The 27,915-nt window shown below is 40.7% G+C and overlaps 1 protein-coding gene across 1 annotated transcript; it reads right to left on the bottom strand.

The window, feature by feature from the left end:
• Positions 1 to 19,140: 19,140 nt before the first annotated feature.
• LOC108040704 (pH-sensitive chloride channel 2) lies at positions 19,141 to 22,210 on the bottom strand. The gene is made up of 2 exons (XM_017118273.2): positions 21,982 to 22,210; positions 19,141 to 21,136 (listed from the first exon to the last, which is right to left on the bottom strand). Exons 1-2 carry the CDS (start codon positions 22,085 to 22,087, stop codon positions 19,653 to 19,655), a joined length of 1,590 nt encoding a protein of 529 aa, XP_016973762.1. The 5' UTR covers positions 22,088 to 22,210; the 3' UTR covers positions 19,141 to 19,652.
• Positions 22,211 to 27,915: the final 5,705 nt, after the last annotated feature.

Here is a 27,915-nt window from a genome sequence, read left to right as displayed (position 1 = left end):
GGTTCAAAAGATGTTGATGGACAAAGCAAACAGCTACAGAAACCGAAACAGAAACAGAAACTCAGCCAAGACAACCCGAGTGAAGTGAAGGCGAGTCAAGAAATCTTGAGATGCCTTTGCGTGGCTTATCAATTAGGCAAATTAGTTGTTTATGCTTGAAATGTTTAACTGCACCTAAGTATGCCAAGGCTCTTTGAATACTTAGTAAGCTGTTTAAATAAAGACAACTGGACTAAAAGATGCTAAGGGAACATTTGAAAATCAATTAGGGCCTTATTTTAGTTGGCCTGCAAAGCACTTTGAGAAAAATGCTTAACATATTTGTGTTAATATTAGCAGCACAAATAATGTGATACATTTTAATTTAAACTATTGTTATATTTTGCAAATACGAGTTTCAGGAAAGCATACTAACATGGGCATTTCAAACATTTCTATTATTTTTCCCAACCCTTAAAATTTAAAATATAATTATTAAATATGCAGGATAGTACTCATGTTTACTAAAAAGTAGTTATTTTTTTCAATTTTTCTTCCCGTGTAGCAAAGCCAATTTGGCTATGTCAATAGAAGCAAAGGACATGAAAGAATGGCAGCCCGAGGGACTCGACTCTGCGGAACTGGGACTACGACCAGCAAGCATGTAAGTATTCAAATCAAAAGCGCAATTGAATGTGCGAGTAAATGTCATCGTATCTTGCATTCAAATCTTTGATTGCCAGCCATTCAGGACGGCAAGTTTATTGCACTACACTTGGCACTTGGCCAAACGAGATGGGGATCGGGGGAATCCCCGCTCCCATTCACCTGTTCCCGAGTTCCCGAGTTCTCTATTTCTCCAGTTCAGCAGTTCGAATGACACTCACTGGGAATTGACACAGAATAGCTGCCAAATGCCAGGGCACAAAGCGAAATGAGGAAGTGTTTAAATAAAAAAAGGAGAAAAAGAAGAACTAGGACTGTGGACTGGCCAGATATATATAGCATATTGTGTCCATATAGGGTAGTAGTGGTTGTTGCAACAGGAAGTTGGCACAGCCAACGTGGAGTGGCATTGATCTTAGCATTGGACACGGCTGAATGCTAAATGCTAAACGCAAAAGCTGAATGCCGATGTTGAGTTGGCGATGTTGAGGTTGAGGTTGAGTCGCCTGCAGGTCAGTAATACTTAATGCCAAGTGGGTTTCGAGTTGCCAACTTGATATTGAATCATGGAAGGGCTTAAGTTTGGAGTGCTGGCTAGTTCGTTGAACCGTTCCTCGAGTGGATGCGTTGGAGGGTCCACGCTTAAGTATAAAATGGGGCACTGGGATTAAGAGTGTTCCAGTAGGGCGATAATTACGTACTTGTCTTCAGTAACTAAAAAGCTGGCACCCAGTATTCCCATAGATATGTGTATATTATTTTTTCTTATTTATACAAAATTATAGATAAATTTATGTGATAAATTGTTACCACTCACTCTTTATTTGCCAGTAAAAAAACGGGTGTAAATTTTGTAATATTTTTTAATTCAGCTTTAAGTACCTATATCTCTCCAATATATTCAAATTCGAACTCCAGAACCATTAATCTGTTTGCATTAAAGTAGCCTTCATCTCTTGATCAAGGCAATTGCATCTTACCAACCTTTGCACAATCAATTAGCACCACATTGCGTATGATTGATTTAGTGTTGACTAGTATTTATGACTGCTTTAGGTTTGTTTATCGATGATTCTCGTACATTCAGTGCTTTCGTTTGCATTTCACGGTGGTATTTGCGCCATAGTGACTTGCAATAGCTAATAAATATTTGTGCAATGTTGCGTATGACTAATGTGTTTCTCTGTGAACGTGTGTTTGTGCATAAATTAAATGCCAGCCAATGCAAATAACCGAATACCAAGCGTTTGATGGTTGTTTGAATTGCGTTTAAATTCATTAAAATTTAATACTTTTGAAAATTAATTAAAAAGCCACTCAAAGTGTCGGCTTGCTTTGCCCGCGGGCCGTTGATTTGTCCATTCGATTATGGCCAGTTAGGCAAAAAGGGCAATTAAAACTTCAACAATTGCCGATGGCAATTAAAAGTGCATAATAATTTTTATTTTTTCGAAAGCTTTTAGACATTTTTTTAGCTTTTAGTTATAAACCTTTTTTTTAGATGCATAAATTCAAATATGAAACGTGAGCTACAAAAGGTTGACAGGGCACATTTTGTTTCAATTGTCATCCAGGACTTGCCATAGGGAAATTAAGAGGCAACTCCAGACGCGAGGGCGTGGCTGTGGGCTTTTGTTTAAATGTGTTTTTCTTGGCATTTCCACCGGAGTTTGTATTTTCTTTAGTTAGACACGTACACGGAGATGACTTCACCGGCATTGGCATTACGTTGTGTGCTTGCGTTCCACTTGAGGTGTCTTTAAATGCGACGAAATCTGTATGGAGTTGCCTATGCGCTGGCTTACAGCACAGCATCTTCATTGGCTAAGTCATAAGTACGAGTATGTGTGTGAGGAGCATCCTATCTGCGATGCGTAACGCTGCTAGGATGCTTTTAGGGTTTCGCAAACAGAGTTTTCAGACTTTTAAGGTCTCTATATACCAAATGCTTGCGATAAAATGGCTTTGGCTTACACCGAACAAAAATATCAAAGTTTCACATGAAAAATACATCAAACAATATCGCTATTTCAAAATCAAAAAACATCTTAAGTCCATTATAAATACAGGAATATAATGCTTTTTACAAATCTTTTCAAAAAGGGCGTAGAGATTTTCTTAAACATTTTTGTCGCTAGAAGACAACTATTTTTTCTGCGCAGAGTATCTAAAGTTCCTCCGATAAAATCGAAGCACTTCCACAGTATTCCAAGTTCTGTAGCCCCGAGCATTTCCCCCTGATGATCTGTATGCATTTATACATTTATGCTAATCGCGTTGGTGCGTCGTAATGCCGCTACTTTAAGTCGTTTGGCTTTTAAAGGCCCCAGAAACGGCTGAAACGCAGCTTCCAACCCCATTCCCTCAGCCAGTTACATTTGGGACCGCAAGCTGGAGCAGAATCCCAAAGTCCCGGGTTGGAGTTAAGGCCCACATATGTATGTATGTCTGCTGTTGGGGATTTCGTGGTGCATTTTCTTAGCATCCTTTCATAACACCAACACACAGCTTCCTTGTCGGCGGCTCCTCACAATGCGCTTTGTGTTCGACTTGTTTGAAAAACTATTTTACATTTAAGCGCGAAATTCCACACTATGAATGAATTTTTCATGAGCCCGCGGACAGGGGCACTTGACTCGCCCCGTCCTCCGTGGACTTTCAGCTCAGTTTTATCCCTACATCATTATCATCATCGGGTTTTCGGTCTGCTGGGAGCTGTTCGAGGTCCGAACCCCTTGGTCAGTTGCATGGCATTTTAATTGAATTGATTATTTCAGTGGACGGGTGTGATGTTAATGTTTGTACACCCAAGTTCGCTTCGGTTTAGTTTGGTTTAGCCGGTTTTTTTAAGACGGCTACGTAGAAATAATAATGACTTGGCTCCTAAATCGCCAGACTTCTTTGCATGCGAATCGCAGTCCGAGCCCCTGGCTCAATTGTATTTTATCTGCTGCAATTTAACCCAAATTCCAGCGATTGGAAATTGCATTTGGAGCAACGCTTTTGGGTTGTGCAAAAGTGCAGCCAAACAACGCGGGCGTGTCCAGGTAAAAAAAGGCCAAGACCAGACCAGAAAACAGGGCCCAGTGCAAAACCTCGAGAACAAGAGACCACCACAAGTTGAGAGCCAAGACCAAATAAGCCCGGGGCGCAGCAATGTAAATTGTTTGTAATTTGGTTCTGGTTTCTATTCTATTTTTGCTTTCTTCTGCGAAGGATAGCTGGTAAGTGCTTTTGGCATTCTAACAAAATGATTATTGATCACTTAATAAGAATTTTTCATACAATGGCGCCAGAGAAGCCGGCGAATCTGGTCTTTGTCTGCATCTTTTGCGCGCCAAGGTCTTTGGTCCCCCGGTCACAAAGGCAATTTTAATGAGCTACCCACGCAACGGTGCACTATAATGCAAAATAAATACGCCTGACAAATTGTCGGGAAACGGGTTTTGGAGACATGTCAAAGGGAAAGTATCCATTACTTGCCGGCAAGTTCAGCACTGCCCGAAATGAAAGGGAGCTCCACTACCACCGCTACAAAGCCAAATCAATTCAATTCATTCAGCGTAATTTCAGCAACTTCTCCTTGAAGGGAGAATAAGAAGTCGGGAGTGCTCTGCTACACACGAAAAATTGCAATGTGGGTTTGTAATATTAAGTATTTTATTTTTTATTCGAAAATGTAATTTTGCATTTAAAATAATGTTTGGAAATAATATCTTATAAATGTATGTTTTATTGTGTAATATTTTCCATTTCACATAACCTTTTATCAATTAATTTTCCTTTTGAACTTAATTTTTGTATGAGCCTTTTAATTTTTTACACTGATCCTTCTCCACAAAAAAGGTTTTTAATTGAATATTCATTTAAGTTAATTGTTTAATTCAGTCATTATACTTTTTTTTCCGTGCAGCTACTCGTACTTGTGCATCTGAGAACACCGACTCGAATATCGAATGTATCTTGTCCTGAATTTTTCTACGTGCCGTAATGATGCCGATGAAATGCCATGGCAATTGAAGGCAGCCTTCAGCCCGATAAGATATATATTCAAAGACAGATAGATAGAGAGCATAGTTCCGACCAGACAAAAGATGTGCTGCCGCTGACAACTTGAGACGAGATAATTTGCTACTTGAGTGCAAACGATACGTCGATGCGGAATAAAAGTAAATTTGAGTAGTCTAGAGCTGCAAGTGTATCATGGGCTCAATATTTGGCCTGGCCAAATCATCGATAGCTGGGCAAATTAATTAACGATTTGGCAATTCGTTTTCAATTATAATTGAAAACACTTGGAGGCAGCTTAGCCTCAATTGCAAGTCGTGACTTTGTTCGAATCGGCTTAATTTACTTAAAGTCTTATAAGGAAAAAACCATTTAAGACTTTTTGTGTCAGTCATTTTGCCAGGGACTTATGATTTTTATGTTGTCAAAAGGTTGTCAAATCAAAGAAGCCAATCGAACTCAGCATGTGACAAGGAAACGAATTTCCCAGCTGGAGTTTTTCCGCATTATGCGAAAAGTTAATTACTTTCGCAGCAAGCCACTTTATGAACTTTAAGCGCCACCACAGATTCCGTCCCGACAAGAGTGACCCATTTATGGTCCACTTCCAATCAAAAGTGAAAGAACTTACCTTCAAATGCACAGATAGACATCTCGTTGCAGTCGTCGTATTTGCTCGAACTGGAAAAAGTATCTCATGGCTTCGTTCTCGGTCTTTCTCTCCGTTTCGTTCTGGAGATTGTCATTTGGCGATAAGACTGTGCCTGCAAGGCCCAATCTAAATGAAATCCAGATACATTTGTAGCCCGGCGACCCAGTTTCATTCATGTAATGAAAGCAAAACTGTAGTGGCTCTTGTGTCGATTGACTCATAAGCAAATTTTACTTTTCCCCGTTTTTTATTTTTTTTTATCTTTTGCTCGTGTTTTGGTTTTTTATCGTTTGCCATTGAAATGGCCATACTTCAATTGAGGCTCATAAATTTTTACAGCCTGACATTTTGTTTATTTATCTAGGCATTCGGGCGTGTCTATTTTTAAACGGCCTGACTAACTGACTTTCGCACCTAAGAGAACCCAAGTTACCCCATTGTTGGCAATTGAACGACATTCGCCAGACGGCAAGACAAACAATGACAATTACATTTACAATTGCTAAAATGTAATAAATATCCCAGGGAGTATCTGCAACCCTGGGGGGTTGGAAAGTGGGTGGTCCTCGGTGGCTGATGACTTGGCATCGGGCAACGCCCTTTAGTGCTCCTTTAATTCCATCACTGGAAAATTTTTATTGTCAAAGCAGACTGGAAAATTTTTATTGTCAAAGCAGAGCGTGGGGCAAAGTTTATTACACACTTAGCAAAGCTCAAAATGAAGTTCTGCTTAATGGGTGTGCCGCAATCGAAATTAACGTTTGATTACAAGTCAATTTCACTCCGTTCATTGCCGGCAATTAATCAATAAAGTAAACGATATGCAACTTAAATGGAATTTGTTTATCAATATTTTAATTAGACTTCGACAGCGGAAAGTGCTCATCAAGATAATTCATTCATATATATTCAATAAATTCGAATTTATCCAAATGCCTTTATAATGTGACAGTCATTTTGATAAATTAGCTAGAATCGATTTGGTCGGCAATGTGTTTAAATTAATTTGGTTTTTCGGTTAAATAGATAATGCTTTTGTTTTAGTTTAATTAACATACAAGAAGTTGCCAACTTTTTCTAAGCATGTTATAATGCTTTTAATAATTTATTAGACTCCTATCAATCACACTCAAGTCGACACAACCAATTAACTAATGCTCTGATAGCTGCTATCTGTTAGATAGACCCCAAACGATAGTTGCATATTTTGGGCCATCCAACAATGCCTACTAATTGGAAGCATATTCAAATGCTGCTGTTGCTGCTCAAATCAAATACTTGTTAAGCATAGCAATTTATATCGAAATTCCTCATGAAATTTCTGCTCCAAAAAGTGCGCACAGCAGCAAGAAAATGAAAAAAAATCACTTGCATAGCAAGGGAGCAAAGAGCAAGAAGCTGTGTATGGGAAAATTCTAAATGTTTTTCTCGTCCGGTTATGTATATCCATCTGGAGAAGCCCATGTTCTCGGCTCCTTTGGGAGCAACTGGGTTGAAAATGACACACCATGAAATTACATTTATGCCTGCAGTGCAAATACTTTACAGTTATGAACATGTCGCTTTCCGCCACACACGGAAAAAAATTCAATGCATATTTATTGATTTTACATCATTTTTAAAAGGGAATAATATTAAAAAGATATGTTAATTCTGACTTAAAAAATTTACCGAAGTTTACTAACTAAATTCGTAAGTAGACCTAGTTTATTTGTCCTTTAAAAATATATTTATGTATGCATCTCCATTTTAAAAAACCGAGATTTGAATTCATACCTTGCGATTATAATTTAAAAAAAAATAATATCCAATTGATACTTTTGAACATAACTAATCGATATGCTGGTATCTGGACCATTTTGACAAGTAAAATTAATAAATAAAGTTGATTATTAACATTTTTTTGTTGTGCATTGAATGGAACGGGATGTGGGGTCTTCTCCACGAGACTGTGTCTAATACACTTCAAACTCTCTCGTCGGGCGTCTCAATGGGTCGTCGGCGCTCTAGGAGTCCATAAATTGAGGTTTCCATTGGGCGACGCCCCCAGTCAAATGTCACTTTTGCCACTTGCTACTGCTGTTGCAGTTGCAACTTGCAGAATGTGTTGCAAATATTTATACACTCGCACATTGCTCATTCGCAGCGTAGGACTATTTGATTAAATTAGTGGGAAAGTGCTGGGCATGTCAGTTATTTGCCGGCAGTGTGGCACAAACATAAATGTCGCTGCCATGTTAATAATTAAGCTGACAAATTGCTTCCTGTGGGATTTCCCATATTCCTTGCAAAAGTAGTGCAAATATTTTGTTAGCCCGGCAAATAACTGTGTCATCTTCTTGTTCTCCACCAAATGAATGCATGCGTTTCAGGGCAGGACTTGAGTTGTCACTGACTTAATTAAAAGCGGACTGCAAGCGAAATTCTATCAAATTGCAAATTGCTTCCGCCCGTAATTCGAGATCCCCAACAGGCAGCCAAGTAAACATGGACAAAAAAGGCGCTTGGGATGGGCGCAAATTGTAGCAGATATAAGCTTGCAACACCTCATTTGAGCGCTTTGTGTTGCAAATTTTTTGCGTATTAAATTACCATTTGCCACGGCTTGTTTGTTGTTGTTCCTGCTGCAGTAGCCGTGGCAGCAAAAATAACACCCGCAAACCAAAGCAAACAGTCCGGCGTCAAAGCGCAGAGAAACAGACAGAAAAGCCGATCCCTGAAACTGAAACACAATGCCAGCTAAATAAACAAACAGATGCAATAAACGAGTGCGATTCGGTGTGGGATTACGGGGAAATGGTTTGGGGTTCAGGGTGCAGACAGCAGATTGAAATGTATCCATAAGCCGGGGCCCCAAGCCAATGTCAATGGCGCTGCAAAGTGAGATTTAATCTCCAGCGACCGACAAAAGAAACTGATGTAATCAATTAACTTCATGCGAAGTCGTACTCTTAATTTTTCTTGATTGAAAAATGTTGCAGAAATCGCTGTCTTCGTTAATTGAAAAATTGCCGTGCACTTAAATAAAATACCGAACTGAAATAAGCAGTAAATAATTTTTAGGTATATAATAAACTGTATAAACTGACATTTATTGAGTACTATAATCTGCCAACCAAACTTAAAATGCAGAAAAATATTTTAAAAATGGGTTTGCTATTAAAACAAATATTCCGATTTCTTCAGGTGTATGTAATGAACCCAAACCAATCAAAAGTAATTGAATATCAATAGCTTTACTCCGTTCAATGTATTATGTCTGTGTTTATCATGATGAATTTAAGAAAATCCCACAGAAACCTTTAATAAAACTGTGCAGAATTATGAGTAGGAGTGGGGAACTCAACTTATCCAAACATTTGCAAGCCAAAAATCGGTTATTCTGTCTTCAGCAGCTTCTCGTTTAAAGATGTAAGCCCGCATCATGACTAGAAAAACGAAATGCATATTTTGAACGGCAGTGAATTTTTCTTTTGTTTTGCGCGGCAATGCAACTTCCGCATTGTTGACCATGAATAAAAATTTAGCTTCTTATTGTTGGGGACACAAGGCACGTGGGCCGGGGAACTCAAACAAACCAAAGAAAATGGCAAACAAACCAGCACAATCTGACCATGTTTTGCCATCCTACGCCCACGAAAAAGAACTTGCGCCTCATTGATTTTGCAGGGGCTCCACCATTTTCTGGGATCTCTGGGGTCAAGTGAAGCGTTCTGCGGGAGGCTTTCTGCGTCCAGACTTTCTAAATCCAGGACGCCATTAATCTAGCAAGTGTCCAGCAGTATGACTAAATTAATTTTTGTTCTGGTAGCCGACGAACAAGGCAGGCAGAACTTGTACTCCGGTCGTGATTTATAGAGCACTCATTTAGAAAGTTGCTCAACGAGCACCAGAACTTGCCTGTTGCACATTGTTTTGGCCAGAACAGTTCCTCCTTGTTACAGTTTTGTCGTGCTCTTGGTGTTGCTTTTCCTGGTTTTGTGCCTGGAGGCCACTTTTCAGTCCCGGCTTGTTCAGTTGGAGTTTAATGAATGACATTTGCCTCGCCGGCCGAGTTTGATTGAGTTGTTTTTGACCAGCCACGATGGGCAATTGGCGGTGGATCCACGATAGACGATTGCGACTGTCAACTGGTTAATTGGAAATCACATTCATCGATCGATGGTGGCTCTCCAAGACCAATTAACTGGGCACCAACAACCTGTTAGGGCCCCTTGCCAATTCATTCATAAATTGCTGTGTGCAAATCTTGATTTATAACCGGCCAACTGGCCTCCAACGTCTCTGTATTCTTATCAGCCCTCATAAATAATGTGATGCGCTTAAGCGTTTTATCGCAGTTTAAAGAGAGCGCCAGTGTTTATGACAATATTTTGGCAGGGACAATATTTTGTATTCTTTTCATATAGACAACATATATTGGCAGCTGGCCAAAGTGAGCAGTGGCTGCAAAATATTTGTGTATGTTATGGGGCTCTTTGGCTAAAAGTGCTTTTTTATGGCTTTGTTGACGCTTCCAAGCGCCGCAACATTTTAAGGGTCAGTTTGGGAGCATGTGACAAGCTTCATCAGCATTACAAGTCGGAAGAGTCGTCGTAAATATTGTCACATTATATGGGATCATGTTCAGTGCATCAAGAGCTGCACTGTGGTTATGGAACAGCTTTTGCATTTCTCCGGATTGGGTCATATTCGTTTAGAGAACGATTCATATATTTGAAGTCACGTCTTGTGCTTACAATACCCGTTTATATTACTAGAGATATGGCGTATAAAAGAAAAGAAAAAGAAAAATCTAAAAGTTGAATTTTCTGGCTTTTAATTTTTCAAAGTTTACTCCTTAATTAAACAATTTAAGAAGTGCCCTAAACATTTCAAGATATCCTTTCATCACCTGATTTCCACACCAAAGCTTAATTAATTGTTCTTAATAACTACCTTTTTTAAGCTCATAAAGTGTTTTGAATGTCCTGGGGGCAGTCCTTTGGTAAAGCAAATAAATTGAGTTTTGAGCCAGTCGTCGAGTGGGAGACAAAGGCTGTGTTGCAGGGGCATTGATGTGGCTTTAAGTGTCAGCAATCATAATGAAATATTGGCAGTCCTGCTGGCCAACGTGGCAGGCTTTGTTCCTGGCACAAAGGGACGACGGCACAGTCAACAGGATACGCCTGGAATATGGCCAGGATATGGCGAAAGCCCCACTCAAAGGCTCAAAGCAAACAGCAGCAAGAATTCGTTTCATCAACCCGATGCAGTAAACCCAACAAGGGCAAAAACTATGTACGCATTTCGTGATAAGTGTCGGCAGAGGAGTGTGTGGAAATTGAAATGCTCTAGAGGATGCAATAGTCGCCGTATCCTGTGGATCCTGGTAGCCATCCGCATTTGATATGCCTTTTGTGTGTGCTTTTCTGTTCAACTGACCCAGTTGACAATGGCGTGGCCAATAACCATATAGCCCACGGAAAGGCTACAAAAAGCATCGAAGGGTCTGTTGTCATTTGTGGCACGTTTGCACGCTGATTTGTTGTTACTTTCAAATTGGATAATTGCTAAATTCTTGCTTATTTTATTGTAATGGCCGGGACGATAAATGTAATAGCAGTCATTAGGAGTTGCTTGGCTTCCGTGCTACGTACGACGAACTGCAAACTGCAAACTGCAATCGAGTTGGCCAACAAGAGGCTATCACGTCTTTCGGCTGGAGTACTGGGATACTTGGGCCCAGGTCTTTGAGATCTGAGGTCTGAGGTTTGCTTTGCATGCTGCCACTCATTAATATTGCGCCCCTGGGGCGAGCAACCAAATTGCAGTTACGTGTGGATGTTGCCGCTGCAGCAGCAACTTCTGTTGTCGTCGTCGTCATCGTACAAGTACACTTTTATGGCTGCGATTGCAATCTGCTGCGAAATTGAAATCGAATTCAATTGGCAGGGCATCGCACCAAGGGGCCATTGACACAATTGCCATAAACAATTTGCCATCAAATTCTTCACACACCTTGCATATTAGACGGATGATTGATGGACTGCCTGATTATTTAAACCTTCTTTTGGCCATGCCCACACCCAGTAGGAAAATTCCGGAAAATGCCCTTATTAACTTAAAAGGTTCTCCACCGACAAACAAACTTTGCAGCCGCAAGCAAACACGAACGAGATAAAAGTGCAGGCTTATTGAAAAAGTTTTGCGACAACTTGCACTGAATGGCAGACAAGTGTAAGACAAACTCACCGCCTCAAAAGCGACAGTTTCGCGTTTGCCTTTGCAAGTCATGTGCCTAGGGCTCTGGAATTTTCCATGGGATAGGGCATTTAGAAATATAAAACTCTTGAATTATATAAATTCCTAAGAAATTTAAGATTTACTGGGCCACAAGGTCTGGTATTTTTACAACCGTCTAATAAATTTCTTGAGTTTGTGGAGTCTTTAATGGTTAATAAATCTTTTCAAAGACTTACATATAATCTGAAAGGTTCAATACTTACTGCGATGCATTGCTTTCGATTTACAACTATAAGACACAATTTTTGAAATATATATTTAGTTAATCGACATTAGACCCCAGTGCTTAAGAGCATTCGGGTCTCGGATATCTCCCGTAGATCTTGACTCCCTTTGAAGTTCATAACTTGAGCTGAACTCTGGAGACAAGTGTGGCACGCCTCGCAGCGAGTCTGGCATTTCAATTTCACTTCGCCGAAATAAATGTCCCCTCAACCGGCGGGCTCCATTAAACAAATGTTGGAGGCATCAGAGCAAAGAGACAGCGGGTCGCATGATTAATTTTAAAGCTTTGTGTAGTGATTACAAGGCGTCGTTCCACTTAATTCGTTGACGAGTATATCACTAATGACTCGGGGCCTGCTCCAGTTTCGCCTGACTTTTGTGCTCGCTCTAACGAAATTATTTAGCACGGAATCTACTGAATCTGGCACACAGGCGCCGTTGCCGCCTCATTACTCGGTTCTCAGTTCTCAGTTCTTTTGGCTCAATTGAAACTCTTGCCACCAGTTTCGAATCACACGAGATCCCAGAGTCCCCATCGCCACCCACTTGGCGGCACTTGACTTCCGCTCGAACTGAAATGCAGCCTGTGAATGCAGCCAAAGAAATGCCAGGTCGCACATGTGCACTGAAAAGAATATAGTCAAAAAGAGGATTACCCCTCTAGCCCAATCTAAAGGAATTAGTATAGAACTTTAGTTACTTTATAGACCTTTTTTTTTAGTGTGCACAAACACTTCACACTGCACACATCCACATGAGCACCACTTAATTCGCTTGATTTGCTTGAAATGTTCCCAGAGATGTCTTACAGTCGGAAGCTGTAGTAGCAGGAGATAAGGTGCCAAGTCCCCCGCTAGCGCTTCTTCATTTGATAAATTCATTATTTTTTTCGGTCTGGTTTTATTTATACCCACATATGTCTTGCTGAGATCTGGCTGCTTTACCCTGACAACTGTTGCCATTAACAACTCGAACCGAAATCGTGAACGTACCACATTTTACACGTGCCACACGCCACGTGCTCCACGCTCCTAATGCGTCTCCATGGTCTCGTTTTGCGTGTGTTTTCCTCTGGTTTGACAAAGTTTTTGGCCATTTACGAGAGTATATATATTCATGGGCTGCTGGGAGACGGCAAACTCCGGGTATATCAAATGGGAACTGACTTAAATGCCCCAGCCGAAGAGCAAATTCAGAGAAATTCAAACAGAAACCAAAAAGTGCGAGCTGGCAGACAAAAAAGTTTCGATTCGGCCCAAGTGCAAACAAACAATGCTCTCGACAGACTAATTATTTTAGCTAGGAGCAGTCCGACTGGATCGCGGGATGAAGACACAAACTAATCAAAATATTTTCGCAACTTTCCATTATGAAGTGAAAAGTTGAAGGCAAAGAAGAAGTCGAGCAGACATTGCTCTTGTCTGGCGCTCAGCGTTTGCATTTGCATTTGCATGAACAATGAAAGGCAAATATTTTGCTGCTATTGACATTCATCCAGAGGGTCCGCATTTAATTAAGACAAATTATGAGCGCGTCCTCTCGCATTTCAAGACTCAAGAGCTTCCGGCGGCAGAAGCGACATCTGGTCCCAAGTTCAAGACGAAGCTGATGATGATGGCTAGTTGACAATTTGCAAAGTGGCTCTTGGACAATTCGGATTATATTTTTGTGTTTAAGTTCGCGGACCCACTTGTGTATATAACTATTTTTGTGTCTGCACAAGAAAAAAAACATGACCTTAGTTAATTAGTAAGAAATATCTATATTGATTAGTCTTCTGGAAACATTTATATTTAGCAGGTTAATTCCATTGTACTATCTTATTAAAAAATGTTCTACTCGCTAGGTATTGCAGTTATGAATTGATTAGAATTTTACAATTAAAATGGAAGTATGAAAATAATCCATGCAATAAAGAAAAATTGTTTGCATACTAATGCAACTTTTGTTATTTACATCTGAAGAAGCTACCATTAAAATATTTATGTTTATATTAAAGGAGAACAGAAGGCATCTTTAAATCTAACATTTAACTATTTTTGCGAGGTCGTGTATACTTTCTATGAAACTCGCCCCGCCATTGCCCATGTTTGTGCTGATTTATGAATTTAATTAAAAACGGCAAGTCGACACAGGGCAATTTTACTGTGTTCTGCGACCTGCGGACAGAGCAGCGTCTTTGTGCCAAAAGAAGGTGCTCCCTTCGCCCCTCCAAATATGTTTTTATGACCCAAGAAATAGCACCAAACTCCGAGCTTTGGGTTTGAGTTATGTGGTCACGTGTTTGTATTTAATTAGCTGCGGCCATGCATCTTCAGCAATGTGCGTTCGCTTTGTTATTTGGCCATATTTAAAATGCGCCTTTTTAGCAATTATTTTGGCCCAGCCATTGTGAAGCTACGAGATACTTCTCTTTTCGAGCTTGGCTAACTAGATGCGGCAACAAAGTTGCCTAGAATGTGTATGCAAGTATCTTATTTTGGCTGCAGCTCCCGCTACTCTTGCTGAACCCACATAATCAAGACAAAGCCAAAAGCAGCACGACAGACTACAGTGTTTCCCCCCTAAAATGCCCTTGCCCATGGCCCTGCACTTTGGCTTTGCCATGTTTATCTTTTAACTAATTTTTTTCCATGTTGCTTTTTGGCCCGCGTACTTGGCTTTTGTGAGCGCGTGTGTGCTGGAGCGCTGATGTTGAATATCTTTTGGTGGAAGTAATGGCCAAGTTGCAAGCTGCAGAAGTTTGTTTTCTGCCAGCCTCGTTTGCCGCAAACGAAGCGAGCTGAAAGCAGCCCCAAAACTCACAGAAGCTTTATCTGCGACCAGGCTTGCCGGAGAGTCTGAATCATTCACGAATGAGTCACAAATTAAATGGAAATCCTTTTAGGAGAAGCATATTATAAATACAAAGCTTCATAAATAATTTCAGAAGAATCTACTAGATTATTATTAAGTTCGCATTGAACATGTGTGCAACAACATTTGGTAAATTTCCAGCTCAAAAAAAGGGAATTTATTAAGCCCTTTATAATAATGCTTTTTTATTTATTAATAAATTATTGCGGTTTTATGAAGTCATCGTTGCAGACATTAGGGTGATGACTTGTACTTTAGAGTTTATTATTTGTATAATTTATAATTCGCTCAAATGCGTTAAACGCATTGCGTATTTTTTAAAGAGAAGATTAGAATTTGTTTAGAAGTTGCTTTCAGGATTTATTGAGCTAAAATGCTGTATTTACTTGGGTGTTTTGCTTGGAGATATATTTACTACAAAGCTATATCTTACCCCTAAAACTCTTAGTCATCATAGGCGTGACTTTCGGAGGCGTGACTTTCGGAGAAGCTGTACATGATTTACAGCCCAGACAGTCCCAGTCATGCTTGTTTGTCTCTGCGCCAGTTTTCGGAGGCTGCTTAGCGCATTTGGCGCGATAGCCGCGACAGGTTGATGCCTTTCTTGATTACCTTTTGACAATGTGGCCAAGACAGTGGCTAAAAGAGAACTGCGGCTGCAACTTTGGTGGCGCCGGGCTGAGAATCTACCTTACTTACACTATCGATTCGATATCGTTTAATTAAAACCAACCTTGAATTAGAATGGCTAAGGTCTAGGATGAATTCTGTTGCCTCCAGCAAGTGGGCCATAAATTGCGGATGCGCGGCACCATATCATCCAGGCCAAAGTCGGCTAACCCGCAACTCGGCCGACTCAGTTCCATTTAAGATAGTGTCACACAGCGAGCAAAACATTTCTCGATAAGATCAGGCCGCGTTAACGTCGTCGACTCCATTTTCGTGGGGCACTCCCGCGCCATAAAAACACATATACCTTTGTTTGGTACACATATCTATGACAAATGTTCGAGTCGAGTTAGCCAGTGATAAGCAGATACTAATTAATAACCGCTGCCCTAAGGGGAGGCAAAAACTGGGGTCGTCACATGGCTACCTGCAAAAGGCATTTGCCAAAAGAAATGGCCAGTCAGGCGATCGATCGTAATAGTCTCTGGGCGTGGTAAATATGGGAAAAACCAGTTGCATTCATATGGCAAGAAATTTCTGGGTTAAAAACAATTTTAATTTTATGAATAAAATATTATATAGTTTGGTAGCACTAGAAAAATGTTTCAGGATTCTTCCTACTTACCATATCACCTAATCAAATAGTATAATATTATGGTTTTACATTATAGACATTTTATGATTGAAAAATAAAGGGGTGAATTTGGTTTCTGTTTTCTAAGTAATACGTTTAGTTTTCTTCATAAGGTTTTTCCGAGTGCCTTGCAATTTTCATTAATTATGGCCGCAGGAGGGGCGCCCCGTTTTGCGGCTTCATTGGAAAAACGTGCAAAACGTTTTAAGGTCTTTGGGCGATTCAAGGCTCAAGCCAAGTGAATGATTTAAATCTGTGCTGTGTGGTGGTGCACAGGCGCCACCGGTGAACCACCAAGTTGTTCTGTTTTAATAGTGCTGTGTTAGTTCCAGCGGTTGCATGCGCCTAATCGCCCGGCGCCATCGTCATAGTCCACCAGAGATCACCGTGGGTCAAGGCAGCGAAGCCAGCTGGAATCTTCGAAGGCCTCGGGGAAAATGCATCAACGCAGTGCGTTTGCATTCCATTAAATTAGCCGCAAAGGCAGCTCCTTATTAGCACCATAATTTAGAATGCACGCCCACTTCTCCAGGAGTCGCGATGCAGTCCTCTAGAATGGGCGGCTACTGTGCGGTCGCCAGTTTTGTTTGCAATTTGTTAATAGGTTGTGGCATGCTGCATGTAAATACCTAAGACATGGATGTGGGCCTGAATTTGAATCTGAATCTGGGGACTGGATGCGGGCACGAAGTTGCTGCATTCTCATTAGCCATGCGGTTTGTCCAGACTGGCAACTTAATCCGCTGGGCGAAACGATTATGCTAATGCCCCAGCCATGATGTGCATTAAATTTGCACACGGCTTTGGCCAAATTAGCCGGTATTGGCCAGTTATTTAAGGCATCTATTAGTCATAAAATCGATTGCTAAGTCTCGGGTCTCGGGTCTCGGGTCTCTTGGGCTTGGGCTCATTCGCACGCTTTGACCAAGTGGTCGGCAATGGCTCGTACTTGACTTCTGAACCAGCGCCCACCGAGCGTGACTCGACTGGAAATGGAACCCCTTACCAAACCCCAAAACCCCAGACATCTAGACGAAAGACAGGCTTCAAACACTACACAGAAATTGGCTAACCAAAACTAACAACAATAAGACTGCTCCCCTTGTCTCGCGGTCGACGTTTCTGTTTCTGTTTCTGATTCTTGGGTTCAGATAGGCGAGATCTGAGTTGGGCGCTCCAAATGCGGTTCGAAATAGAATTTTTCCCACCATCTAAAAATAAACCAACTAATGCAATGAGTGTTTACATGGGGGTTGCATCTGGACCACGACTACAAAATGCTCTCCGAAAAAAACTAGTTCTTAAAGATGAAGGTGTAAGAATAATGGGATATTTGTCGTTTATTCATGAGGTAGTTAGATACATACATATATCTTCCGTCAAAGTAGCTAAGATTCTTCAAAGGTAATTATACATATAAGTATACACGATTATATAAATATATCATTGAAAATAAGAGTTTAATAAATGTTTGTATAATTTGTTTACTAAATAATGAAGATAGATAGGTTTATAAAACCTCATAGAATTAAATAACTATTTTTAACTTTTTTTAAGATTAAAGTTATTAGATGCTGAAATGCCATGAAATTGTTTGCAATTCAATATTTCGTTAACATATTATTTACATATCGTTTGTGGTCCTTATTATTTAATACATAGTTGTATGCTTGTCTTCAATTCACTTCTGGATTTTCCTATCGCTAATGAACCCCGTTGTATGCTGGGAAATCCTCGCTCAAAGTCTAAATAACGCATTACAATAATTGTGCCTTTCGTGCAGGTTCTTTTGTTCGTTTGTTTATTAATTTACCCATTTATATATAGTTTTCCCCGCTTGCGGTTGAGTCTGGAGTCGGTGGCATTTACATTATATCTTCATGGTTGAGAAACGCGGGGACGACGTGTGGGAGCCGCGAGCGGTCGCAAGTGACTGCAAATTATACGGCCGGACCTCATAATAATAAATGAAAATGTCTGTAATTCTCATGTGCAAAAAGGAAAGGCCCAAGGAAACAAAAACAAAAAAAAAGGGGGAAAACAAATGGACTGAAGCAAGTGCTCGCTTATTATGCAGCTCATTTGCGAAGAAGGCCCAGTAGCGTTTTCCAGTAGTTCCCGCGCTCTTTCGGATTCACTTTATTTCTCAGTCTGGGGAATCGGAAGTTAAGCTAAACAAATAAGCGGCGTGTAAATGAACTCCGGGCTGCCGCTGACCCAATATGCGCCCGATCGATAAAGAAAAGTGCTGTTGAGGGAGTTGGGCCCTGTTTGGGTTTTTCTAGCCTCACCTAAACGGGAGCCGATTGATAAGTAAACAGCTGTGCGGGGCATCTATCATATGGTGGGGCTTACCGAATGACATGGGAACATCCGGTGCTCGGAACCTACCAAACGGCCCTCGCTGCGAGTTCAATAAACTTGTTGAGCCTCAAAAGTTTCAGGCTGTGGCGAAACGAAATTTTTAACTTGCAACCACCTTCCCAAAAAAAAAGGGAAAAGGCAGGAGGCTTTGGAACGGCCAGTGGTCCAGCGATACACTTAATTTTGACAGATTACATCTCATTATGTACACCTCGCGGCGGAGTTGGTAAAAACCAGTTCGGGAACGGAAAGAAGCTGAGATTGATGGTCAGATTGGGGTTTGCATAGTAATGCGCTCCTACCTCGGATCGATCTAAGTTATGGACACTGGAAATTAATTCTCATTTTCACCGACGAGCAAGCGAAATTATTTGGCATCTAGCCGGAGATCGCAATAACACATTGTTTATTGCCCAGCGAATTGGAGTTCATTTATAAGGCAATTTAAAATCAATTTACGTGTTGCATGAGCCGTTAATTTATCAAGAGCAGACGGTCGCTTGAAATTCTGTGGATTCTCTGGACGAACAACCAACCGCTAGACTTTTCAACAGTCCCATCATCATGGGCAATTAATAAAGCATCGAGCTGACTGCAATGGGGCGTGCTGGCATTATGATTTTTTCATTGATACAAATATAGCGGGTTGCTCGCTCCTGACTGCCCCATCTTCGGCCGAGTTTTATGGCCCTGCCCGCTGCTAATAGGAACATATTTATCAGATCTGTACGTGCTCAAGTCGGGGGAGGTGTTGTATCAAAACATATAATTTATTAGAAACAAATACAGACTACATAACACGTTCGCCCTGGCTGGGAAAACTCCAGCACCTGTCGGGATTACATACTAAAGGCCTCTTTACGCAAACTGATTTCTTCTCCAAGTTTTTGGTACTTTAAAGTAAAAATAACAGGGTTTATATGTTCGGAGTTTATATCTGAAATCTCAGTTTAATACTTTAGACCCGCGTTTACACCAAATAACTCAGAGTGGAACTCAGATTGTGCAAACAGGCCTTAACCCTAGACTGGACTCACTTTGTCGATTCGACAGTGCCAATTTACTCGTGATACAATTTAGAGAATAATGTGCCTTTTCAGATTTTCATGTTTTTGTTATTTTTGATATCTTACTGCTACACAATTTGTTTTAAAAAATTACTAATATTAAGTTGCCGTCGTCAATTCGACAAAGTAAGTCCAAAGTATACTTAAAATATGTAAATGCATCTAGGGGTAAGGGACTAAGTCTAATGAGGCAACTGGTGAGGATGCTCCAGGATCACAGAATAACTCTCTTCCTCTGATAAACACCTCACAGGCAGTAGACCAGGGTCCAAAACAGGGCGTTGAAAACGATAAAAGCCAGAGGGAAGACGAACCGCATCTTTCGGTCGATCCACAGCGACACCTCCTTGGGCGTCATTGTGGCAAAAGTCTGGGCTGGTTTTTCCTTTGAAGAATCGCTGGACGACGAAGTAGAGGTCTCATCTTGCTCATCCAAGCTTATAGCTGAATCCTCCCGACTGAGACTGCCTCCTATGATTATGGGGGTCTCTATGGTGATCACAGTGTTGTCGCGACCGCAGGACTTGTCCATGCTGGTGGTGCTCATGGTACTCAGGGTGCTATCGGTCCTCCTGTAACCATGTCGCCGATGTCGTTTCGGGACAAAAGTGGACTTGACAATGTATTTGGTGGTGCGTTTCTTGAGCTGCAGATCGTTGTTCCTTCGCCAAATGGTATTTACAAAGGCAAACTCCACCAGGCTGCCAAAGATGAAGATGGTGCATACCAGAAACCACACCTCGGACATGGTAACATAGCTCACCTTCATGAGATCGTTCTCCTGCGACAGGGAGAGTGTGATAAAGGACAGCAAGGTGGTGCAGCCCAGAGTAGTCCTCGCGGGAGTTTGATCAGCCTGCAGCCAGAAAGAAACCCACGAAATGGTCACAATCATGATCGAGGGCAAGAAGTAGTCAATCACATAGTAGCCCACTTCTCGTGTAAGCAAAACAGTAAAGCTGATCTTGCTGTAGTTACCCTCCAAGGCGCCATGCGTCATAGAAGAACCATTGGACACCGTGATGGATTCGTTGTACAGGGAACCAATAAGGTTGTATTCCGTCAGCTGCAGTTGTTTGTCGAAACTCACGGGCCTAACGGTCTCCCAGTGAAGTTCCACCAGCGAAGTGTTGTACATCCAGCTCTCCAGGATTGTAGTGCACTTTTGCTCATCAAATGGAAACTTCTGGAAGTTCATCCAGCAGTAAAGAGTGGCCTGCAGTCTTGTAGAAATCAAAACCGTTCCATTTGGATAAATGGAGGTGAGTTCGTCCTTGGCGCTGGTTCCTAGGACGCTAGAGGCCTCCTCATTGCTCATGAAAATATGTGGCACCCAGAGCATTTTCTTTAGTTCTGATTCACCCATCATCGGCTGCCTTTGATTGGGAAGATATTTAGAGAAGGCCAGTCGGGGATCTTCATATCGCAACTGCAAAAGACCCTGCACCATAAACTGCAGATCACTCGAGTCCAGGTTCTTTATCACGTAAATGTAGAATCGCGCATAGAGGCCCAAGGGCACCTCCTCACCGTCTTTATTATAGACAGTGGGTGGAACCATCTTGTCGAAGCGACAACCGGCAGTTAGTCGTGTCAGGAACTCCATTTGTGCCATCGATCCTGCGTTTTCCAGCGAAGGACAATTGTTAACGGTCGATTGCGATAGGTTTATGGAGACACTGTAAGCATCCGAGCTGTTTAACGGGGCCACCATAACAGAACCATTGGCAGCTGTAGATAAAAAAAATAAAAACAAATTTTTAAGTTAAAATAATAAGTAAAAAAAACGTAAACCTTTAGTCATTTTGCGAATTTGCTTATTAAATGTATGCTTTTTTTGAAGCTCAATTGTCTAATGAATATCCTAAAACCTCCAGTAAGGATGCAAGATTGTGAAATCAGAATACTTTTAGCAGGGAGCACGAGCTTTTGTCACGCTATTGATTGATCCGTTTTTTAAGTGCAGATAATTTTTACTAGTATTCACAATAATCTAGACGAACTAAAAATAAATATTGTCTAATTGCGATAAAGCGAATTAAAGTACAACAGAATCAAAAATCTATGTTGTAAAAATCCTGCCAGAAAAAGATTCTCTTAAAAATTCTCTTTAAAAAAATTTTTTGGTCTAAACAATTCCGAATGGACATAAAAATTGTGAAATTAATTTATTGCCCACTTTTGAGGAAGTACAAATTTGTCACATGATTTGAAATTGGGTACTAAATGATAAAATTGGTAATGTGTGATAAGACTGGTAAAAAAGGGGTTTTCTTTTTAATTTAGCGAAATAAAAATATGTTCAATAATTTCTAAAACAATTTTTTAGCTTAAATATCTATATAAGATAAGTCGTTTTAAATGATGAGAAATAGAATCAAAGTCTTTGAACTTGAATTAATTATTATTATATTAAATATTTTTTGATGATTTTTTTTGTAAATATTTCATTCTACCTTCTTCGTCCTTTATTTTTCCTAACTTTTCCATTATTATAGTTTAGCTCTAAAAAAAAAGTTGGCTATATAATAATAGGATAAGCGTAAGAAAAAGTGAAGAAAAACCTGCCCACATACCCAAATTCTGCTGAAGATCGCTCAAATGGACTCCGTATGCATTTGATAGTCCCAAGCAGCTAAAGATAGTAACAACTTGAAGTATATCCATTCTCCGGTTAGTCATATTTTGCAACTAGTTCTTTCTGAATCACGGGACTCAATTAGTAAGTTTCCAGGAGCGCGACGATTTCGCGACGATTTCGCGACGAGTTTATATTTTCTTTTTCGCGCGCTGCGTTTTCACGGCCATCCGCTTGGCCCTTTCTCGATCAACTATTTTACTTTTTGGCACCAAGTTGGCGAAAACGCCTGTCCAGTACGCCAGTAGCGGAATATCGGATGTCGGATGGCTTTTTTGGGTTCGGGTTCGTGCTCTTCGGGGAGCGCTTCGTTCTACGTAATATCTATTACTAACTTATTTATTTTAATTGCGAGCGGCTTTTAATTCTTTCCCACTCATGACAGCTTGTTCGGCCAATTATTGTTGGGTGGCTCCTGGCCTTATCGCCGCTGGCCAAAATCGCCTGTAAGTGGGTGGCTTTTCCCTCACCTGCCGTGTAATGCCGTTAATTGCGGTTATCATACCGGCGGAGAGAGCGAGCCAAATGTTTGCTCATGTCTCCGGACTTTTGATTAAGTGGCCGGGCGAAAACGCCAGCGTCTTGTCGGCGGGCAGTTTTTATTTATACACCCCAGAGATATACGCTGTCGCACTTCAGTTAACCGAGCCGATCGCATAATTGATGATGACCCGTTGTCAGAAGTGGTTCGCTGGCCGTTTATTTTTGGCTAAAGCATTTCTGCAATTTCAGATCAGATTTGATTAGCCGTGGTTGGTTATCCAACGGATGTTGACGAGTACTTTAGTCAATAGTCATCCAAAACAACGAACTGGTTGGCAACAGATCAGCAATGCTATTTAAAGAACCGTTGATCATACGAACTTTTAATAATTGCCAGTGGCAAATAATAAATAATTTCAATAATTAAAGTTTAAAACTTGGTCAATAATAAGTAACAAATAAATATTAAACATTATACATTTTCAGTCTTATACAAAACCAGCATTTTAAAAATCTTAAATTTAAATTCGTGTATATATGATCCCTTTTTAAATATAAATCAAATGAAACCAAAGGAAGTTCTTGAGTGAAGCAATGTACTGCGTATCCTTGGTCATTTGAATGCAACACAAGGCGTAGTTTTCCAGCCCCTCATCAGCACTTTAATCAACCGTTCGCCCACTTTTACCAAGAACAAGACCGCCTCCCGCTGTTTGCTTCATGAGGCCCATAAAATTTTATGAGTACAAAACAGAGACGCACAAACAGAACTACGTCGGAGTGCATTACGCATGGCTGCGACTGTTGCAGGCATCCACACCTCACTCCATTCTTCTTGATTTACCCCTGATCTCCATCCATTTGGCTGTTAATGCAGTAGGATGATTTCAGAATCACGAGGCACGTGGCACGTGCACCAGGCCCATAGCACCGTAGATAGTCGGAAAATCATGGCAGATTGGACTCTTTAGGTGGTAATTGGATGTCTATATTAAGTGTTTACCCGCCCATCTATCTGGCGAAAATTTAATTCATAACATTTGCTGTTCAATCAAGGAACTCAAATACACTTATACTGTTTATAAATGATAATTTTCAGTATTATCATTTACATTTAGTAACATAATTAGGGCCCACATTTTATTTGTATTTATTATTAAACAAAGCTTTTTCTAAAGTTAGCTTATACCCCTTTTTCTATCCCAAATCATGACCTCTTGAACCATTCATTTCATACTGAAAACAACATAAATAGTTTAAGATTAAGTAATAAATATTTGTTGTATAGTTCGAATTTATTAGAATTTGTTTTCTGGGTTGCAGATAACCTAGTAAACTATAACGACACGCATAAACCATATAAGCTGATATGGAGGGTATTCCACCAATCGCTTTAACAACAATCTCAGTGCTAACAAGGCAAATTAAAAATGTTTACAATCTCATTTTCACAACACTTAGCAGTGATTTTAACTGAAAGTGGGCGTGAAAGTGGCGTTGATTAGATAGAGCCAAACTCACTGGCTGTCCAGTGTTTTATGGTTTGAACAGGAGAAGGGGAGAAGGTAAACAGCAGTAGCTGGTCAACTTGAAATCAATTAAAATCACTCACGGGCCATATAAATGCAGCAAATCCGGACAACTATTTAATCACCTTTTCCGTGTATTCTCAAACCCGCGATATTTTCAGCCCTTTCTTCTTTCATATTTCATTTTGGTGTGCGCCAATGCTTTTTGTTTTGTTTGAACGAAGTCCCTGCTGGCGCATTAATTTAAGCCGCCTGGAACATAAAAGCTGCTCGCAAAACTAAGCCGATTTAAGAGCACATTTGAATTCAAATGCCGCACGGCGAAATAAAAACTAAACGGATCCCTCTTTTCCTGCCCACCTTTTTCTGAAAACACTCTGAACTGAACCTAAAGGGAGTTTAAATGGCACAAAAACTGTCTGCAAAGTTTGCGTCTGAAGTTTTTAGTTTCGGCAATGCAAAAATTATAATCCTTTAAATGGCAATCGAGCGTTTCTGCACACCCCGAAGATTAAGCCCGAGGAGTGCTCTCAATTATGACCTGTAATCGGAGGCAGAAAACCTTGATATGATTTGGTAGTGGTTTTTGTTTAATTTAAGAATTTATTTAGAATTTATAAATTATACATGACTACTTTTTGGAACTCAATTTAATGTTAGAATCGAGTACTTTTAATTTTAATACAATCTAAGTATATTTCAGAAAGTCGAAAAGCTCTCTTATTATTTCCGTAGTTACGTTTATTTTTATCAACATCGATTCTGACAGTTAAAACTTGGATTCAATCAGAAAGATATCATTGATTAATAATTTTGTTTACATATAATCTTCATTCCTTTTTTATTTAATTAAGCAATCAAAATGATCATCATAAATTCTCCGTATTTAATGACTTTCGCAGAACGATTCATACAGAATTGCATTCGATTCCAGGTACCACACCTTATCTCACCTTTTGTTTTATTGCATCCAATCTTCGTCGAGTCGAGAAGCCCCATATAAAGAGGTGAGTAATAGTCGTCGCCTCTGTAATTGCTGGATAGGGCAGCGAGGGCGGGAGCGTCTGGGGGGCGTGGCTGACCACCACAGCAATTAAGGCTGCCCAGACTTGCCGCAGACTCGCTGGCCAGGTTGACATTACTGGACAATGGAACATAAATCACACGAGTCCCCGACTCACAAGGACACCGGGTCCTCAGATTTTGAAAGTTGGGTTTGAGTTTGAGGGCTAGTGTCATGCATTTGATTCTCGGCGCTCGTTTATTACTGCTCGGGTTTTTACTACTGTTTCAGCTGGTGATTTTCCCTTTTATTTTATTATTTCTGCAGATTCTCGCTGCCTTTATCGGTTTTTGTATGTTGGCGGCGGATGCTGGCAGCGCTATTTTCCGCTTTTCCTTTTTGATTTTGGCATTGCTTCTTTGTTTCTGCTGGTGCTCCATTATTGTTTCCTTTGATTTATTTTCGGTTTCAAGTGATTTCCGCCAGCACTCAACACTTTATGGTTGTTTTCGCCTGGTTTTCCACTTTTTTTTTGGGCTTTTCTTGTTGCATTTCAAGCACAAGTCTCAGTGCAAACATTTGTCATTTGCGGGTTTGCGTTGGATTTCTCTGGGGTTTTTGTCGTGGTTTCCTTTTGCACTTTTGCCTGGCTTTTGATTTGCGGTGCTTAATCGTTGGCAAGCGTCTGCGGACTTTGTGTTTTTAAATGCAGATCTTGAACGGCTCCGTTCTGTTTGGTTCTGGCCATAAATTTGTTTGGCTCTGCTTGAATTATTTTTTTGGTAGCCAGCACACGTAATTGAAAGCAGCAGGGCGGCCTTACTGCTCTTGGCCATTTAAGTAAGCCAGTTTGCATTTTTGGGGCCAATTCCCCATGGTTCAATGGTATCGCCTGCACTGAGGCCATTGATTAAGGTTCTTTACTTTACCTCCCGTCTGGTGGCTTACCAAAAAGCCAAAAAAATGCCTTCAGGCCATTTCGCTGCCTTGTAATCTGTCAAAATTGGTTGCGTTCTTGCTAAGCGGAAGTTCGTACAAAAAATATGCCACACTAAACTGGTTATTTAAGGTTACACAGAAAAAAATGTTAAGTAAAAATTCTAATAAGTCACTAATTTTTCCTTGCTTAAAATTAATGGATCAGTTTAAAAAAAGTATATGATAAAGTTGTTCATATGGCATAAAACAGAGATCTTAAAGTGTCTTGAAAAGGTATTGGAAATATAGGAATAATTTTTTAATGCCAACACTTTTTATACAGCTAAGCCTTTTATTGTGAAAATTTGTACCATAGCCAGTGAATCCATAATTTTTTTAAGTGCACACTTTGTTACCCAGCTCCCAGTTCAATGTCCTCGGTGGGCGTGTCGATTGACTTTGAAAAGCACCAGCTTCTTCTGCGCTTCATTTTTTCGCCCTGAGAATATGCATTAATGTCTGCAATGATCGAATAACTGGCACTTGAATGAAGCCAGTCAGTCGCACAATCACTCATCCTCTGAAACTGAAAGTTTTAAGCCCGGCCTGGCATACAATTTGTATTTTGATTCCCAGCCAACTTTCACGCTGAGTCAACGACTCTATGTATGTATATTTGCGGCTCAGTCGCACAAGCAGCTGTAATTGATCACGATGTGACAAATATTTATGCAAGAAAAAAGAGGTCTAGTATCTCTAAGCTGCACAAATAAACACGAAGAGCAGCAAATTCGTATTAAGCGATCAATAATCATGGTAAATACGCCAATGTGACGCCAGGGGCGATAAGGCCAGACCAGAAATATAAACGCACCAAAGAAACTGGGAAAGGAAACTGAAACGCAGACTGGTTTTTGGGCCCGGCTCGTTGCAGATAAACAATAGAAGAGCTTAGACCTAGGGGAAGGGTCAAATGCCGGGGGCTGCGCAGAGGAAAACCCAAGAAACGCCAGAGAAGGAGGATGTGCCTTCGCCCAATGATGATGATGATGAGCATAGCAAATACAAATTATGGCTGAAAAGCGCTACGTAAATACTGCAATCATTTTAATAGACCAAAAACGGCGGCGCATAAACCATAAACCAAACGCCAGAGAGCCACAAAGAAGAGGAGGAATCCCTGGGCCCCTGGACAAAAGTGGACAGCCGAAACTTTTTCTATGGGAAGTTTGCATTGAAGGCGTTCTGCGATGTTGCAATGTTGCAACAACTGGCACGCGAGCAGCGAAAATTGCTGGCAACCCAATGATGTGGTGTACCAGGCACTTGCCCAAGTTTAGTTCGAAAATTAGCGTAGATAAATATTTCTGAGGAAATTCCTCACCAGATGACCACTGATCGATGGGCAGGGAGTGTGTATTTTGTGGATTTCTGTTAGAGGAATACAAATTCCAATGTGTCTCGGCCACTTGCGGTTTGCAAATTACAGGCAAAATAAGAATAGTACCACGGATCGCCTGGATTGCGAGTGGATCATCGACGGTCTATGGGGTGATTTCTGCCTGATAGACAGCTACAAGCGCACTTAATGCCTGAGAGATGAGAGGTGGAATGTATCTTTAGCTATCATTTGGCGTGCAAGATACAAAGCAGATGCTGACTAACCCCAGTCGTATTCGAAACCCCCTCCTCTGGTACTTTTTCCCCCCAAAGGAACTCATCCAAATCCAACTGCCGCCCCTGTCAATTTCGTAGCATTTATTTTTGTAGCCGGCTGCCGCTCTTTGCGTCTCTTCCTCTGGAGTGGTTTTGCTCCAAAGTTGTGTCTCTTAATGTGCGCATGCGCTCTCCAACTCTACACACATATTGTGGTTTGTTGTGCTCCGCACATTCGTAACATGTCCAATGCAAAAGAATATTTAATGAACGTAGGAATACA

Source organism: Drosophila rhopaloa, unplaced genomic scaffold (genome assembly GCF_018152115.1).
Source record: "Drosophila rhopaloa isolate 14029-0021.01 unplaced genomic scaffold, ASM1815211v1 contig_167, whole genome shotgun sequence".
NCBI classification, from domain to species: Eukaryota; Metazoa; Arthropoda; class Insecta; order Diptera; family Drosophilidae; genus Drosophila; species Drosophila rhopaloa.
This window is presented reverse-complemented; position numbering and strand designations above follow the sequence as displayed.